We start from the raw sequence: 17,709 nt of genomic DNA, 5'->3' as shown, positions 1-17,709 counted from the left end.
AGGGCATGTCCCTCTCAAATCCCACCCCGGGACGCCACAGAGAGGGAACAGAGGTACAACTGCCAAATACGACTTTATCCCCCTGGCCAGCGCAGCCAGGGCATGGAAACAACTGGAGCACCGCAAGGTACAGCCCAAGCCCAACTTTTCCCTTCCCGAGGAGGAGGAGGAGGAGGCAGTGAGGGCTGCTGGGCCCTGGCAGGTGCTGAGCCCCCCCCACCCCGGCTGGTGGGAGCAGGGGAGGGGCTCCGAGGTGCAGGGCAGGCTGGTGAGCTCCCCCCTCCTCCAGCACTGGGACACAGCTCCAGGCGCAGGGAGAAGCTACCCAGGGAGGCAGTGAGCACCCCCCACCCAAGAAACCTCTTCTTTTTCCCTTCCCCCCTTCTCCCACCCCCCAGCTCACCCTTAGGACACAAATACATAAAAGCCCCCCCAGCCCCTGGGATGGCAGGAGGGGACTCCACCTGCCCCCTCAGCCCCCTGGACAGCAGTGGACAGCCCCTCCAGGCTTCTGGGGGGTGTGAAGGCAGGGGAGTGCGTGGCCGGGTGCCCCCTGGTCCAAGCTGTCCCAGGAACAGCAAGGGTGGGGGGTCTTCAGTGGGGACCTCCCCCCATGTGTGCTGGCCCGGTGCCAGCCTTGGTGTCCCCTCAAGGTGGACAACAGTCACATCAGCCCAGGGGGCTGAGGACCCTCGGCCCAGCCCCAGGAACACCCCTGGGGTGGCTGCGGAGGGGGGTGGAGGGCTGGTGGTCCGGAGGTGGAGACCCCGGGCTCCATGTCACATGATTTCACAGCAGGAATTCTGCTTTCGGGCCTAAGAAGAGAAGGAAAACCATCTGTAAAACTCCCCAAGGGTTTGGGGGTCCCAGGGCCACCCACCCGAGGCCCCTCTCCTGCTGAAGAGGCCAGCACAGCACAAAGGCTGATGACACGGAGGCTCCTTTCCTTTTGGCCAGAGCTGGTGCCAGGAACTGGGATGGGCATCGCCCCTCACTCACTGCAGGGTGCACGACACCCCCAGTGAGGGGCTGTGGGGCTCTGCAGCTGGAACTGGGGCTCTCTCCAGGCCCAAAGCCCGCAGCAACAGGGGTGATCCCTGCCTGGCACCCAGAGCTGTGCCCCAGGGTTTATCCATTGGGGGTGACCCCCCAAGGATGACGCTCCACCCATCTCCAGCTCCCTCAGGGAGGGGGTGACCCTCCACACCCACCGTTTTGTAGAAGGCTTTGGATTGTGCTCCAAGCACCTCTGATTTGGAGACCAGGTCGTCCAGCTTCTCCCCACGCTCCAGCAGTGATTCCATGGTGTTGTGCTGCCAGAGAAACATGTGCTGAGCCCCAGCACCAGGCCCCCACACCCTGCAGCAGGAGATGGAGGTGCCACCATCCCCCATCCCACCCTCCTACAGTCCCCCCAGCTCTGCAGCCCCAAGGGAGACGGGAACTTGGCCGGGGGCAGTAGCAGCAGAGCTCCCACTGGGTTGCCAGGCAGAGAAGAGACCAGCATTTGGAGGAGGGGTCAGAGCCCTGGTGCTTGTGTCCAGCCAGCTGGGAAATGCCCAAGGAGAAAAAAGGAGGGAAGGGAAGAAGGGGAAGGGAAAAGGAAGCTCCCGCACCAGGGAGGTCTCCAGGGTCGACTCTACCCCTGCCCCATACCGTGCCCCCAGGGACCACCGGCTTGTGCAGGCAGGAGCGTCCTGCAGCCTCACCAGGATGATTTTGGTCTCGTCCAGCTCTGCCTGCACTCGGGTCATCGGGTCGGCGTCACGGGGGTTCTGGGGAGAAACAACATGCTGCTGGCACCACCACAGGGACACCAGGGTCCCCTGGACACAGCCCCTGAGCACCGGGGTCCCAGCATGCGCCAGAGTGTTGCCCACCTCCCCTGCCACTTTCAGGGCTGTAGGGAGCACAGGGATCCTCTGTCCTGGTGCCCTGCAGCGTCCCAGGGGTCTGTACCTGGTATTTGCTGAGGTATCCATCCAAGGCAGAGTAGGTGATGGTGGCAGGTGACCCTGAGGGCCAGTCCATCTTGCTGACCTGCCTGGAGAACTCATCCAGCACCTGCCAGGTAAGGAAGCAGCAGTTACCACCCAGGAGCCGCAGCTGTGGGGCCACAGTGGCTGGAGGGGTTTTGCTCGTCAAAATAGGAGATCTGGAGATTTTTGGGAAGGGACCTTACAGCTCATCTACACCCCTGCCATGGGCAGGGACACTTTCCATTAGACCAGGTTGCTCCAAGCCCTGTCCAGCCTGGCCTTTGACACTTCCAGGGATCCAGGGGCAGCCACAACTTCTCTGGGAAACCTCTGTTAGTCCCTACCACCCTACAGGGAAGGACTCCTTCCCAATATCCCATCTCACCCTGCCCTCTGGCAGTGGGAAGCCACTGCCCTTTGTCCTGTCCCTCCAGGCCCTTGTCCAAATTCCCTCTCCAGCTCTCTTGGAGCCCCTTTAGGTACTGGAAGAGGGTCTGGGGTCTCCCTGGAGCCTTCTCTTCTCCAGGCTGGAGAGGCACGAAAAGGGTTGTCCAGCCTTGACACAGGCTGCCCAGGGCAGTGGTGGAGTCCCCATCCCTGGAAGCATCCAAAGAAACACACAGACATGGCACCTGGGGACATGGTTTAGTGGTGGCCTTGGCCATGTTGGAGAAATGGTTGGACTTGATGGCCTTGCAGGGCTTGTCCAACCAAAACAATTCCACCGTTCCATGAGAGGTGCTCCTGCCCTCTGACCACCTTGGTGACCCTGTCCCCCCACCCCTCCTCCTCTTCTGAATGAGCTGAGGGCAGAGACACGAATGAACAGGCCTGGCACACGAGGACCAGAGCGATGCCCAGGCCAAGGTGGCCGGCCCCGACTCTCCGCAAAGCCCTGCATGTGCCAGGGTGGGGAGACTGGAGGAGCCCCCTGGAGCAGCTCCCAGCATGTGCCCTCACCTTGTCCAGCAAGGTGAAACAAACCCGCTGTGGATACTCATTGTCTGCGATCACCACTCCGGCCAGCCCGTCGGTCCGCACATACACGTGGCACAGGTACTCTGGGAAGGAAATTCCTGTTAGAGATGCAGCAAAGGTCCTGAGCCTTCCCCAGCACCCACCACCTTCCCCCCAGCCCCCACAGTTTTCCCCCCTCCCCAAAACCACCCCGGAAGGTGTCATCAGCACCTGCATTTTTCATTAATTCATTAGGAAAGCAGGAAAGGCTTAAAATTAAAAGCCCCAAGTTGTGCTGTGGCAGGGGACCACAGCCATGCCACACAGTGTGGGACATGAAACCGACAACACATGGTAGCCAGAGGTAGATAAAAACCAGTGGGGGAAGAGCTCAGCCTATTTTTAACTAATTTTATTAATAACAAGGCTGGGGTGTCATTAAAGAGGCTCCAGCAGCCAATCCAGGCTGTGCCCCACATGTCCTGGGGCTCGGGAGGCATGTGAAGCAGGACAGGGAGGCTGGAATGAGGTGCTCTCACCTTGCTCCTTGACCGAGGCCCTGCTGCCCAGCGCCGAGCGCTCCGCGATCAGCTGGCTCGTGAACGTCATGAACTCCTGCACACTGCGGGGACACAGCGCAGGGCCTGGGGCAGTGCTGGGGAAGCAGCTGGCCCACAGCACCCCGGTGTGCAGGGGTAACGAGCCCTTCCCCCCCCCCCAGTCCCCGAGTCTGGGCTGTGGGGCTGCAGCTGAGCACTGGGTTTTACTTGGGAGAGAGGCTGGACCCTGCACCTCTGCAGAGTGGCAACCCCCAAACACATACCTCCAGCCACCACCCAGACCCAGGGGAGCACCCAGAGCCCTCCAGTTGCAGTGACAGGCTTGTGTCCTTGGGCTGAACTTGCTTTTTGGGGATTTAGCAGAAAGCAAAAATGCCACTGAACCTGGCTCTGCCCGGCCAACACCTGGTGACCAGCTGCATCATGGAATCATGGAATGATTTGGGTTGGAAGGGACTTTAAAGACCATCCAGTTCCATCCCCTGCTGACACCTTCCACTAGAATCACAGAATCATAAAATATGCTGAGTTCAAGGGACCCATCAGGATCATTGAGTCCAACCCCTGGCTCTGCACAGAACACCCCAACCATCCCACCCTGTCCCTGAGAGCATTGTCCAAACGCTTCTTGAACTTAGGCTTCGTGCTGTGACCACTGCCCTGGGGAGCCTGCTCAGTGCCCAAACACCCTTTGGGGGAAAAACCTTTTCCTGATATCCAACCTAACCCTCCCCTGACACGGCTCCAGCCATTCCCTCAGGTCCTGTCAGTGGTCACAGAGATCGGAGCTGCTTCTCTGCTGCCCCTCGGGAGGATGTTGAAGAGCACAGGGAGGTCTCCCCTCAGTCTCCTCCAGCTGAACACATCAAATGCCCTCAGATGCTCCTCATATGGCCCCTCCAGACCCTTCCTCATCCTTGTGGCCTACTTTGGACGCTCTCCAATGGCTTAACATCTTTTTTTAATTTGTTGTGCCCAAAACGGCCCCAGGACTTGGGGTGAGGCCACCCCAGTGCAGAGCAGAGCAGGACAATCCCCCCCTGTCCTTCTTGCCATGAAGGGCCCAGAACTGGACACAGCCCTCAAGGGGCCTCAACAGGGCCAGCACAGGGGATGGTCACTCTCCTGGGCCTGTGGCCACACCATGGCTGGCACAGGCCAGGTGCCATTGGCCTCCTTGCACACCTGGGCTCATGCCCAGTCACAGCCGACCAGGAGACCCAGGTTCTTTTCCAATTCTCCAGCCACTCTGCTCCAGCCTGGAGTGCTGCCTGGGGTTGTTGTGGCCCAAGACCAGGACCCATCACTTGGGCTTGTTGACTCCTCACAGCGTTGGCCTTTACCCATCGATCCAGCCCGTCACTCCGTGCCTGTGTCCCAAGTCCCTCTCCAGCTCTCTTGAAGCCCCACTAGGCACTGGAAGGGACCCTAAGGGTCCCCAGGTCCTTCTCTTCTCCAGCCAAACAGCCCCAGCTCTCCCAACGTGCCCCCAGAGCAGAAGGGCTCCAGCCCTTACAGCATCTCTGTGGCCTCCTCTGGACTTGTTCCAGCAGCTCCACATCCCTCTGATGTCAGGTCCCAGAGTTCGAGGCAGCTCTGTAGGTGGGGTCTCACCTGAGCGGGTCACAGGGGCAGAACTCGCCCTGCCCACGCTGAGCCCAGGACAGGGATGCCCTCCCCATCCCAGGGGGATGTTTGACCCCCCAGGCATCCAGCCACCCCTGTGAGTCAAAGTTAAAGAATATCCTTAAGCCAGACTTGCTCTAAGTTTGGAAAACATTCCTGAGCCCAGGCTCAGGCCTGTCCAACAGGCTCCTCAGTGATCCCTTCTCATCCCACAGCAAAGGAAAAGAGGCCAAAAATAATGAGCAAGAGTAAAATAAACCTGTTTCCAAAACACCACATCGTGGGCATGCTGGAATTAGCCAATGTGGGGCAACGCATTCCCCAATTCAGCTGGAAAATCCCAGGAAGGGATATTTGTCAAGGATCAAGTTACAAAGTTTGCAAACACCAAGGAGTGGGACAGCTCCTGCTTGGGAGGTGATGTGGTGCCAAGGAAACGTCACTGGACAGAGACACTGACATGGCAAAGACCACGGTCTTCTGACTGCCTCCCACTGCTGGAAGCAATTCCAGAGGGGAAGTTGCCTCTCCCAGTTTACACATCCCTTAGAGTGGTCTGCAATCCTCCCAGCCCGGACACCAGTTCCACAGAGACTCTGGACTGTCGGGGTTTCAGGCACTACAGAACAAAGTCCAGCCCAAGGATTCCTGAACATCCTGAACATCTCAGCTTCGTCAGAGAGGGAACATGGACACCTTCCTCCTAGTCTAGGGATCTGCTGCCATCCACGGCCCCCACCATGACCCCAGGTTTTCATATCTAGGTTGGAAAAGACATTTAAGATCACTGAGTCCGAACGATGCCTTAGGCTTGAATGATGCATCACAACCCTATGTCAGTTAGATCCCAGCATGTATCTTCTTCAAGGACACCTCTTCCACTGTGAATACTGCTTTTATTTCCCAGTATTCCTGAAGGAACTGCCCACTCAAGACTCCACTCTGCCTTCCTGACCCTGCCAAATTCCCTGGCAGATGTTCAGCAGACATGAGGCACTAGCACAGCCCAGCCCTGTGCTCCCGCCCAGCAGGTTCCACAGCTCCCAGGAGGCACAGCCCTGTTTATCCCAGACCCAACCCTTTGACCCAACTCTCTGGGAACTCCACAGCCTCAAAAAAATGAATGTGCAGCATTTTAACCCAAACTTCAGCTAAACACACCTTAAACATCACACCTGGGCCAAGCTCTTGCAGATCCTCCGAGCACCACCCATGAATCAGCCTGGGAAAAGCATCAAATCCCAGGAACAGCTGCATGACTGACACACACCCTCTCCAAACCTCACTGCTCTTCCCAAAATCCCAGGCTCTTCTTCAGGCAGAGACGCAGCCTGCTGTGGGGGAAGCCCACAGCATAAACACACAGGGAATTTTTCCAGGATTTAGGAAAACAAGAGCTGCAGCTACAGAGTGTTTTGGGACTGGAGCTGATGTCACACGCTGGCACCGCTCCGCGTCCCACTCGCACATTTGGCTAAGAAAGAGCTTTTTAAGACAGTCTTACTTCAGTCTTTCCCCTTTACCCCTGGAATTACAGAACCAAATGTGCCTGAGGCTCCATAAAACCTTGGCATTGAAAATTTGGGTCCCAGAAGAATTTCCTAACTCCTTTACCATCTGAGGCAGGCACTGGGAACAACCTGTTCCACAGCATGCTCCTGCTTTGTTTGACAGCTTCAGGAGGTTTTCGGGAGCTGCCGAGAGCTCCCTGATCCCTGTGAGCCCAGTGGAACACCGGGAGTCTGGACTGGCATCTGGGGCTCAACCAGCTCACCTGAAGCCATTGGAATAACTTGAGCAGGGTTTTGTGGGCTGGGAAAAGCTTCAAGTGAGTCCAAACAACCCATGGGCACCAGGATCCAGGCGAGTCCTGTGAGCCTAGCACAGACAGGCCTCTTCTCACCCCACCCAAGGGGAAAGAGCTGAGCCCACTCCCAGGGCATCCCCGCACCCTGATTTCATGGCTTGGCTGCACTGGAGGATTTGTGGAGTCAGACCTGACCTACCGCTGGCTGGGGCTCCAGGAATTTCACTCCATTCCTGAGGCTGACCCATCATTCCAAGTGCTGCAGCAGGTCGCAGCACCCAGGTTGTGGCTCTAGGGGTATTACCCCTTAAGAAAAGCCTTTCACTGCTGCCACTGCAGCCCCAGTGGGGCAGAAAACCTCCCAAAAGCTTCTGCTTCCCCTCCCCAAGGTCCTGCCTGAGCCACACACCAGCCTACAGCACACGGAGGCAATTCCCCCTCCCCAGCCCCCCCAAAAGTTCCAGCGGCCCAGCACCCACCTGGATCTCTGAAAGAAGTTGAAGGTGGACACATCGTAGGCAGCTTTGAGCAAATGCACTTTGGCGTCACCCTTGTAAAGGACACTTAGGCTGTAGAGCCTCATCTCGGTGGCTCCGTGTGCCTGGGGGGAAAAAAGGGTTGGGGCTGAGGCCATGCAGGGGCCAGGACACCCCCGGACCTCCCTCTGCCACAGCCGTGCCTGGGGTTGCCCCCAAACCCTCCTTCCGTCCTTTAAATGCTATCCCAGACAGCCAGAACCCTCCCGACCCCCGGAGCCCAGCCTGACAGCGCATCCCGACCCCCGCCCAGCCAGGTCTCCCTAGTCCAGCCTAACCAAGCCCTACCCTCACCTGACCCAGCTGGCCCAGTGTAACCCAGCCCCTCCACCCAGTGTAACCCGGCCACTCCTCGGTATAACCCACTACAACCCAGCCGCCGGCCCCTGGGCAGCCCCGCCCAGCCCGGCGTTGCCCCACCGGCCCAGCTCGCCCCGCAGTGCCTCGGGACAGCGGCGGGCGCGGCTCAGCGCGGGCGCTGCCGACACGGCGCGGGCGCGACCCGGAACGGGAACCGCGGCGCCGGAAGCGCCCCGAGCCCGGACACTGCCACGGGACTGCTCCCGGCCTGCGCATGCGCCGAGACCGCTCCGCCCCCAAGCCTCCTGACCAATCATCGCCCGCCTCCCCGCTCTCCCGCCTCAGCCGCACGGCCAATCAACGCCGCGCTGGCGGTGCGGGCAGTGCTCGTTCCCCAGCGCGGCCAGCAGGGGGCGCTGAGCCCAGCAACGGGGGCGGGGCCTGTTCGCTCCTCCCGCTGTGGGCCGGGACCGCGCTGGGGGGGGGGGGGGCCCCGGGGGGGGGGGGGCTCCCCCGGTGGGGTGGGGGTCCCTCTGTGGGGTGGGGTGAGGGTCCCTCTGGGGGGTGGGGGTCCCTCTGTGGGGTGAGGGTCCCCTGTGTGGGGTGGGGGTCCCCTGTGTGGGATGGGGTTCCCCTGTGTGGGGAGCCTTCCCCTATGGTGTAGTGGCCCTCTGAGGAGGGGCCCCACGGAGGCAACAGCCTCCCCCGGGTGCTGGGGGACACCCTGGGGACTGGGGACCCTTCCATGGGGCTGTTCTGCCCCTGGGTGGGGACCCCTCCATGGTGGGGGTGTACTGACGAGGGGTGGGTGAACCTCCCGAGGGTTTTGGACCCCTCGAAGGGGTGAGGACCCCTCTACGGGTGGACACCAGCACAGGGGCAGGGCTGCCAGAGCCCTCCTGTGCCCCCAGGTTCTCCCTGCACAGGGGGCAGGTGAGGTACTGTGGGGTGACCCTGTGTCCCCTAGGCCCTGCTCTGCCACCCACAAAACCTCTGTCCTCCCCAGAGCCCCCTCAGTCCCCCATGGGGCTGTCACCCCAAGACCCATCCAGGCTTCCCAGGGACCCTCCCCAGCTCTGTGTCTGAGGAGATGCTGCCACACACCAAGACCAGAAGGTTTTGGGGTCCACCCATGACCAAAGGTGCTCCTTATCCCATTTGGACCCCCATAGTCCCCTGTTTCCACAACGCTGGGTGGATGACGCGGCTCCGGGGGCGATGGGAGTTGCCACATCCCCGTCCTCAAATCCAGCATCCATCCCCGATCTGTTGCGACGCCTGGTGTCAATCCCAGCACCGCTGGATCCTTTCCCATCCTGGGGGCTCGGAGCACTTCCCAGTCGCCCTCGGCCCTCCACGGGTGTCTGTAGGCCGTGCTGTGTCCGCGGTCTCCATGGGAGCATGCCGGTTGCCAAGCCGGCCGGTGGAGTGCTTGCCACCACCATCGAGCCGTTGGTATGACAACGGGGACACGGGTGACCCGGGGCGTGGTGCTTCGCGTGACGGGGCCAGCGGCCCCTGCGGGGAGGGTCCTGGCCGAGCCTCGCCAACACACAGGGGGTCCCCAGGGGCTGCCAGAACCTGCTGCGGCGGGCTGGGACCCCCGCACCAACACCAGCCCGGGAATTTATTGACACATTGAGGAAGCGAGCGGGAGAGCGAGAGTGGAATCCCTCTGGAGCGAAGGATGTGGGGCGACAGCGCTGATCCCACCAGGGCCCCGGGCCCTGCTCCCTGCCCCTCTGCTTGAGGCCGGGGGTATCGGGACCCCCTCAGTGGGTGCCGGACTGGGGCGTCAGATGAGATAACGCAGCGAAAGTGGAGCATCCGCGTGTGGAGCGAGGGACGGAGCAGCCCAGCGCCTGCCAGACACCCTCCAGGACAGTGCAGGGGGCTCCCCCAGGCCAGGCACCACGGTGGGGGCACAGGGGCTGAGGGGGGCACGGCTTGGCCCGCAGCCCACCCCACCTCGCCAGCTGCCCCCATGCTGGATCACCGAGCCAGAATGGAGAGCAGCAGGAAGGAGAAGGTGAGGCCACTGCCAGGGCAATGCTGGGGGGCCGGGGGGGCCAAGGGATGCCCAGTGGGTGTGGGGAAAGGTGCAGATACTCACCGGGGTTCCAGCCTTCCCTGGAGTGAGCGGCCGGGTGCTCCCAGCATCTCCCAAGGTTCCAACAGAGGTAGCCAGGAGGATGGCTGGTGGGGAGGACACCAGCTCCCAGGCAGCCTGCAGGCAGCCCAGCATGCCCCAGGGGGGTCCCCATCCCTGAGGTCACCCCCCCAGCACAGCATGGGCCCTACAGCACTGAGGGCTCACAATGGAGCTGGGAGCATTTGTAGGATTTTCTGCTGGGCTGGGATGCTCCCACCATCCAAACATCACCCTGGGCATCTTGCAGCCATGCAGCTGCATCCCCGGGATGAGATTGGGCCTGTCACCTCCTTCGGCTGGCTGTCATCGTTGTCACCGAGGCACCCAGCAGGATGGCACACGGCTCATCCCCAGTCAAAAACCAGTTGTTTGTGGGAAGCATCCTCTCCCAGATGGATTGAGCTCATGGGGTCACGGGTGAGGACAGTGGAGACATTCCCTGCTGCCGACTGGGACACCAAGGGGACACCAAGGAGACTCGGCACATGCTGAACCAGCAGAGATGGATGTCACTGGCCCCTGCAGCCAGTGGCCACATAGTTCCCAGCTCCATCCCTTTTGTGGGACGCATTGGAACACACCATTTCCATGGGACGCTGAGAGCCAGATAATGTCATGTGGGAAGAGCCAAATCCTGCCAGGGGAGAGCCAAGCCCATTGTTTTGAAGGCGAGTGAAGAGATAAGTAGGTACATGTGGTGCTGAGATGGAAAAAACATTGGAGAAATAAAATTCGGACTCCTGGGTGCCAGCCTTGGGAGGGGGACCCTCCAGCCGTGGCAGATCAGGTGTTCCCATGCCAAGCAGCCCCATGGGATGGATTAGCACTGAATACCTTCAGCCAACAACCCAGGAGAGATCAAATCCAGCTCCTTGCTTTTCCTGGCAGGATTTTTCCAGTCATCCAGGGCCAAACACCCTCTGGATCAGGGCAAACCTCACCACAGTGCTGCTGTGGGTGCCCGGCTCCGTTCCAAGGGGTCCATGCTGCAGCCATGTCTCTTGGGGTTTTGTCTCCCAGCACCTGGGGGTCCAGGGCTAATGGACCCCCAGCACTCAGGACCAGGATGGAGTGGGGGGGTGCCAGGATCCCACCCAGCTGTGGGTGGTGGCTGAGGTCACAGGAGCTCTGCAGGGCCTCAGAGATATTTGGGCTGAGCCCCCACTTGAGGGTTTGGAGGCCAAGGGATGGCACTGGGGGCCAGGCGATGTGCCAGGATGGAGGGCAGCTGGACTGAGCCGAGGCAAGGGGTGCCCCCAATGTTGGGACGCTCCACACCCCAAACGCTTTCTTGAGCCCCCTACCCCAAAACCTGTCAGGAAACAGCAGCAGCCTCGAGGCAAACATCTGTGTGCGGCGAGAGCACTGGAGCCTCCCCAGAGCCGGTGACTAATGAGCCCTAATGCTGCCGACTGCAGCTGGTGAAGGAGTGCCGGCTCCAGCTCCATCTGACAGCCGGGGCACCTGGCCCCAGCTCTGCCGGCTAATGAAGGCTGCGCCGAGCCCGGGGTTGCTACGGAAAGGATAAACACGGATCCTGCTTGCCAGGTGCTTCCCTGGAGTGGGCCCTGCGGCTCTCCCTGGCAGCGAGGCAAGGCAGCAACCCCTGAGAATGTTCCTGCCTGCCTGCCCTCTGCCCCATATTAGCCCCACGTTCGATGGGTGAAAAACGGTACCCATGATTCCCAGTGGGATACAGGGAGAAGGATGCTCCCAGGGGAACAAGGAAGGCACACCAGCATCTTCATCATAAAAGAATCCCATGTCCTTGGTGGGAGATGCTGTACTCCTCAATGGCATGGCCAGAAGTGCTCCTTGCTGGGAATGAACCTGGGATTCATCAGGATGGGATGTCCCAGGTCACTGCTGGAATGGGGCCAGCTTCTACACAACCATCCCAAAAATTCAGCTGGGTGACAGAGATGGCAGAACCCCAGTGCCAACCCTGGTCCCCAGGGACCCCAGAGCTGACTGTGGCATCCTGCAGGCAGCACCAGAAGGGGACTTGGTGCCTTGTGACAGTCCTATGGATTCCCTGGTGCCTCAGTTCAGCTGGAGGAGAACAGCAGAGCAATAGGATAAGGCATTTCAGGGTGTCTGTGTGCCAGTGGGGAAAACCAGGGCTGGGGGAAGGAAAGCTTGGCTATTTCTTGCAGTTCAGGCCCCTTGCATCCCATATCCCTCGTCCCTGGCTGATGCTGTGTTGTGTGCAGGTGGAGCAGATCCTGTCAGAGTTCCGGCTGAAGGAGGAGGACCTGAAGAAGGTGATGTACCGGATGCAGAAGGAGATGGACCGAGGGCTCAAGCTGGAGACACATGAGGAAGCTTCTGTCAAAATGCTGCCCACCTATGTCCGCTCCACCCCCGAGGGCTCTGGTACGGTGTCACTCCCAGTCCCTTGTGTCTCACCCCTTCCTCAGACCCCGTCAAGCTCCATGTGAAAGGCTGAGCCTACCTAGAGCCCATCACCTTCTTCCCTTCTCCCTGGCTTTGCAGAGGTGGGAGATTTCCTGTCACTGGACCTGGGTGGCACCAATTTCCGTGTGATGCTGGTGAAGGTGGGCGAGGGAGAGGAGGGGCAGTGGAAGGTGAAGACGAAGCACCAGATGTATTCCATCCCAGAGGATGCCATGACTGGGACAGCTGAGATGGTCAGTGGAGCACACGGGGCATCCCATCCCATCCCATCCCATCCCAGTCCCTTTCACAGTGTGTGTTTCAGTGGGGACACTGGAGGGGACACCCCCATCCCTACGAAGCTGGGAGGTGGCCAGGCCTGGGGAACCCATGGTGGGGACAATGTCCATCCAAGGGCAGTGGGAGGGTGGAGACATCCCTTGGCAAAGGCTGGACCTCCTGTCTTCCAGCTCTTTGACTACATCTCCGAGTGCATCTCTGATTTCCTGGACAAGCACCAGATGAAGCACAAAAAGCTGCCCCTGGGCTTCACCTTCTCCTTCCCCGTGCGGCACGAGGACATAGACAAGGTGAGGGGGTGGCCGGGCAGCGTGAGGGCTTAGGGGTCCCCAAGCCTCAGCTACCCCCACAGCCCCATTTCGGTCTGACTCCCACTCCAGGGCATTCTCCTGAACTGGACCAAGGGCTTCAAAGCCTCCGGCGCGGAAGGGAACAACGTAGTGGGGCTGCTGAGGGACGCCATCAAACGGCGAGGGGTGAGAGGATCAGACGGCTGTGCCGGCACCGGCGCGGTGCCGAGACCCCAGCACCCCGGCTGTCCCTGCAATGGGCTCACTGAAGCCTGGCTGTGCCTGCAGCAGGGCCACTGGAGCCTAGTGTGTCCCCAGGAAGGGACCACTGGAGCATAGCTGTCCCCATGATGGGGCTGCTGGAGCCAAGTGTGTCTCTGGGCAGGGCTGTTCCATGTGTGTGCACACACGTGTGCGTGACACATGCCCAGGTCCTCACCCTTGGGGACTGTCCACCCCAAACCCACCTGTTGTGGGACAGCCTGACCCCCCATGAGCCCACAATGGTCCCTGTCCCCAGGATTTCGAGATGGATGTGGTGGCAATGGTGAATGACACGGTGGCCACGATGATCTCCTGCTACTATGAAGATCACCGGTGCGAGGTTGGGATGATTGTGGGTAAGATGCCCCTTCTACAGGGACACCCGGCTGGGGACAGTGAACTGTCCCATGGCCCCGCTCCCCTGCTGCTTTCCCCCATCCTTTTGGGGGGGACACACCAAGGATGGGGGGGTGGCAGTGGCACCCTGCTGGGGTGTCTGGTGGTTGGGACATTCGATGGTATTGCCTGGCCCCAGCACTGGCCCCTGGTTGGGGCACTTTGGGAGTAGAAAGAGGGTGATCATCCTAACAGGGCTGGTCCCCACAAGGCTGTTGGTGGCTCTGGCACTTCATCGTAGGGATAGGGACCCATGGAAGGCAGCTGGTGTCAGAGAGCCAGGTGGTGGGGGTGAGTTTGAACTCTGCTGGCTCCATCCCCCACTCCCTGCAGAGAGCAGCCCCCCACCTCCCCCAGCCCCTCACTATCATTTGTGCCATCAGCCACGTGCCGATGTGTCATCTGGGCTTCGCATCCCCTCACCAGAGTAAACACATGCTGGGATGTTGATCAGCTTCTTGGGGCTGGGCTGGCCTCAGCACAGTGCCCAGAGCCCCTGGGACCCTGCTGTGGGGACAAGTGGCCAGCCAGGGCTGTGGGGACACTGCAGGGGCGGGGAGCAGGAGGGATGTCCATCGCCATCACTGCAGGACAAGGACATGCAGCTCCAAGCACAGCCCTCAGCCATGGTCAGTCATTGAATCCTGGTGCTCATGGAACAGCAGTCACTGGCTGTTCAGTCAGTTCTCTGAAATGAGGTCTAGCATGGAATCATGGAACTGTTTGAGTTGGAAAAGCCTCTAAGGTCATCGAGTCCAACTGTTCCCCAGCACTGTCAAGACCATCACTAACCCATGTCCCCAGGTGCCACATCCACATGGCTGTTGAATCCCCCCAGGGATGGGGACTTCACCACTGCCCTGGGCAGTGTGTGCCAGGGCTGAACGGACCTTCCCATGAAGGAATTTTCCCAATATCCAACAGAAACCTCCCCTGGTGCAACTTAAGGCAGTTTCCCTTCTATCCTTGGAGCAACCTGGTCTAGTCAAAGGTGTCTCTGCCCAGGGCAGGATGGTGGAATGAGATGAATTTTAAGGTCCCTTCAAACCCAAACCATTCCATGATTCTATATTTTGATGGTTTTATTGCATCCCAATGCCGGGTGGAGTAGGGATACAGATTTGGGACCTATGTAGTAAGTTCCCAACCATCCTTGGTTCCAGCTTTCATGAAATCACAGAATGGTTTGGGTTGGAAAGGGACCTTACGGATTATCCAGCTCCATGCCATGGGCAGGGACAGCTTCACTAGACCAGGCTGTCCAGCCTGGCTTGTAACACTTCCAGGGATGGAGCAGCCATAGCTTCTCTGGGAAACTTGTGTTTGTCCCTACCACCCTCACAGGGAAGGATTTTTTCCCAGTATCCAATCTAAATCTCTCCTCTTTTAGTCTAAAACCTTTCCCCCATGTCCTGGAGCCACCCTTGAAGTAGTTGTAGGCCATGGTGCCAGTCACCAGGTTGAGGAATGCCCCTCATCCATATGGGTCCCAACCCCTGTCCTGGCACATGTCTGGACCCTCTCCAGTTCTTCCCCATTGCTCCACAAGACTATCCCAGCTTTATCCCAGTTGGGATGGGAGGGCTGTGGCGGGGGGGTGTCACTGCTGCCCCCCCCGCCGCCCAGACCCATCCCCAATTCCTGGCAGGGACAGGCTGTAACGCCTGCTACATGGAGGAGATGCACAACGTGGAGCTGGTGGAGGGCGACGAGGGGCGGATGTGCGTGAACACGGAGTGGGGGGCCTTTGGTGCCTCCGGGGAGCTGGACGAGTTCCTCCTGGAGTACGACCGCGTGGTGGACGAGACCTCACTTAACCCCGGTCAGCAACTGTAAGGAATAGGAGAGATCCAGTTCCTCTGGGCATCCCTCCCATCCCCTGCACCACACTGGGCTCAGCCGCCCAGCACGGGCATCCTTCGCCCTGGACCGTGCCCATGCACGGGAAACACATCCAGCAAGGAGGGGGGAAGGAAAGAGGGTGTGCTGTGGGATGTGACCCCTCAAATCCCAGCTCTGATGCCACCCCCTCGCCTCTGTCCCCCCCAGGTATGAGAAGATCATTGGGGGGAAGTACATGGGGGAGATCGTGCGGCTGGTGCTGCTGAAGCTGGTGGATGAGAACCTGCTCTTCAATGGGGAGGCCTCTGAGAAGCTCAAGACCCGCGGGACCTTTGAGACCCGCTTCATGTCCCAGATCGAGAGGTACAAGGCTGGGGGGTGGCACCCCAAACCTGCCAGGCTGCATCGCACTGGGAGGTTTGTGCTCTCACTCCACACTGGTCCGGGAATACTGGGGAGTCTGTGCTCTCACTCTGCACTGGGCTGTCCCACATCAGGATCCTTCTATTCCATCATCCTATACCAGTCTGCTTTGACTGCCTCATATTGGGGTCCTTTGTCCTGTTACTCCACACCAGCCTGCTCTGACTGTCCATCTTGGAGTCCCCACATCCTGCCACCCAAACCACAGTGTCCCATGTCACAGGCCCATCATGATGAGACATCATGATCCGATCATTCCATACCTGCCTGCTCTGTCCCGTTTGGGGTCCCCATGTCCCATCACTCCACATTAGGGGGACCCACTTCCAGGTCCCTCTGTCCCATCACCCCACACCAGCCCTCTACAGCAGCACCATGTTGGGGTCCCCCATCCCATCACCCCACACCAACCTGCTCTGACTGACCCAGTTGGGGTTCCCCATCCTATCACCCCATACAACTGTCCCATGTGAGGATCCCCCATCCCATCACTCCCCCATCCCTCTCCAGCTGTCTCACCCAGGGTCCTCACCCCCCAGCCCTTGCTGACCCCCTTTTCTCCCCCCATCCCAGTGATTCTGATGACCGCAAGCAGATCTACAACATCTTGTCAGCCTTTGAGCTGCTGCCGTCCCGGACAGACTGTGAGATCGTGCGCCGGGTGTGTGAGAGCGTGTCCACACGCGCCGCCCAGATGTGCTCGGCCGGCCTGGCTGGAGTCATCAACCGCATGCGGGAGAGTCGCAGCCAGGACACCCTCAAGATCACTGTTGGTGTCGATGGCTCTGTCTACAAGCTCCATCCCAGGTGGGGATCTCCAGACCCTTCTCCCTGCTGACATCCCTATCCTTTCCCTTCATCCCCCAAGCCTTGACCCCGTTTGTGACCCCATTTGTGACCCCGTGCTCCCACTCCCCAGCTTCAAGGACCACTTCCACGCCACAGTGCGGCAGCTGACACCCGGCTGTGACATCACCTTCATCCAGTCAGAGGAAGGCAGCGGGCGCGGGGCCGCCCTCATCTCGGCCGTGGCCTGCAAGATGGCCTGCATGATGGGGCAGTGAGCTGGACTCAGGGGGGATGGCAGGGCCAGTGGTCCCGCTCGGAGCGCTACGGGAGCAGATACGGACGTGGGAAGGAGGCGGCTCCGGCCCCCAATAAACGGGGTGTGTGTGGACTTCTCTGGGGCCACTTGGGCCACTGCTCCTCATGCCTCTCCCCCCATGCTGGCAGGGAGACCCCCATGGGGCTGCCCCACATGTATGAGGCAGCTGAGGAGCTTCCTATGCCCTCACACCCCCCTATCCTCACACAGCTGCAGCAAGGGGTGCTCCAGCATACCCCAGCCCCTTTGCTGGGGGAAAGACCCCCTCAAGGGAGTTGGCCTAGAGAAAAGGGGCACTTTGGGGGGTGTCAGGGTGGAGGATCTCCTCACCAGTGATCCCTGGGGTGCAAAGACTGAGTGCACCAGAAAGGGCCAGATGGAGGGGGGCATATTGGGGGGATCCTCTCTAGCCATGTTCCCACCCATGTTCCCTGAAAGGTCTGGGGCACCCCAGGGATTTGAGTTCACCAGAGGGTCTGGAGCAGAGTATTGGGGTCCCTTTGGGGGTCATGGGCACCCCAGGGTGTTGGGGTCCCTCTAAGGATCTGGCAGTACCGCAGCACATTGTGGTTCTCTGAAGACTCTGGAGGCAGCCCAGGATTTTGAGTCACTCTGAGGGTCCGGAGCACCCCAGGGTGGAGGGGTCCTCCTGGGACACCACAGGGTGTTGGGATCCCTTTGGGGGTTTGGGGCTCCCCAGGGTCTGGAGCCCACTCAGGGTGTTGGGGTCAGCGCTGGGGTATGGGGCTACCCCATGGTATGGGCTGTCTTGGGG

The 17,709-nt window shown here is 60.1% G+C and overlaps 2 protein-coding genes across 9 annotated transcripts; one reads left to right on the top strand and one right to left on the bottom strand.

Annotated features, from left to right (window-relative positions):
- Positions 1 to 54: 54 nt before the first annotated feature.
- Positions 55 to 8,008, bottom strand: YKT6 (YKT6 v-SNARE homolog). 6 transcript variants are annotated; one of them, XM_042029533.1, is made up of 8 exons: positions 7,909 to 8,008; positions 7,409 to 7,530; positions 3,476 to 3,558; positions 2,940 to 3,040; positions 1,960 to 2,064; positions 1,657 to 1,775; positions 1,212 to 1,313; positions 55 to 815 (listed from the first exon to the last, which is right to left on the bottom strand). In XM_042029533.1, exons 2-8 carry the CDS (start codon positions 7,510 to 7,512, stop codon positions 665 to 667), a joined length of 765 nt encoding a protein of 254 aa, XP_041885467.1. In that variant the 5' UTR covers positions 7,513 to 7,530; positions 7,909 to 8,008; the 3' UTR covers positions 55 to 664. The 6 variants fall into 6 exon arrangements, with proteins under 6 accessions (XP_041885467.1, XP_041885469.1, XP_041885466.1 ...); XM_042029535.1 differs by having other exon boundaries at positions 7,886 to 7,992; XM_042029532.1 differs by having other exon boundaries at positions 7,832 to 7,922.
- Positions 8,009 to 8,540: 532 nt separating this feature from the next.
- On the top strand, positions 8,541 to 17,006 carry GCK (glucokinase). 3 transcript variants are annotated; one of them, XM_042029522.1, is made up of 10 exons: positions 8,545 to 9,794; positions 12,131 to 12,293; positions 12,414 to 12,568; positions 12,785 to 12,904; positions 12,995 to 13,090; positions 13,425 to 13,524; positions 15,213 to 15,396; positions 15,614 to 15,769; positions 16,403 to 16,636; positions 16,749 to 17,006. In XM_042029522.1, exons 1-10 carry the CDS (start codon positions 9,750 to 9,752, stop codon positions 16,891 to 16,893), a joined length of 1,398 nt encoding a protein of 465 aa, XP_041885456.1. In that variant the 5' UTR covers positions 8,545 to 9,749; the 3' UTR covers positions 16,894 to 17,006. The 3 variants fall into 3 exon arrangements, with proteins under 3 accessions (XP_041885457.1, XP_041885456.1, XP_041885458.1); XM_042029523.1 differs by lacking the exon at positions 12,995 to 13,090 and having other exon boundaries at positions 8,541 to 9,794; XM_042029524.1 differs by lacking the exons at positions 8,545 to 9,794; positions 12,131 to 12,293; positions 12,414 to 12,568; ... (1 more) ...; positions 12,995 to 13,090; positions 13,425 to 13,524 and having other exon boundaries at positions 15,302 to 15,386.
- The last annotated feature ends 703 nt before the right edge of the window (positions 17,007 to 17,709 follow it).

The sequence above is a fragment of the Corvus kubaryi genome, unplaced genomic scaffold (genome assembly GCF_017639235.1).
Source record: "Corvus kubaryi isolate FWS band 111438036 unplaced genomic scaffold, C.kubaryi_AGA036_p1.0 37326, whole genome shotgun sequence".
NCBI classification, from domain to species: domain Eukaryota; kingdom Metazoa; phylum Chordata; class Aves; order Passeriformes; family Corvidae; genus Corvus; species Corvus kubaryi.
The sequence above is the reverse complement of the archived record's forward strand: the minus strand, read 5'-3'. Positions and strand labels throughout refer to the sequence as shown.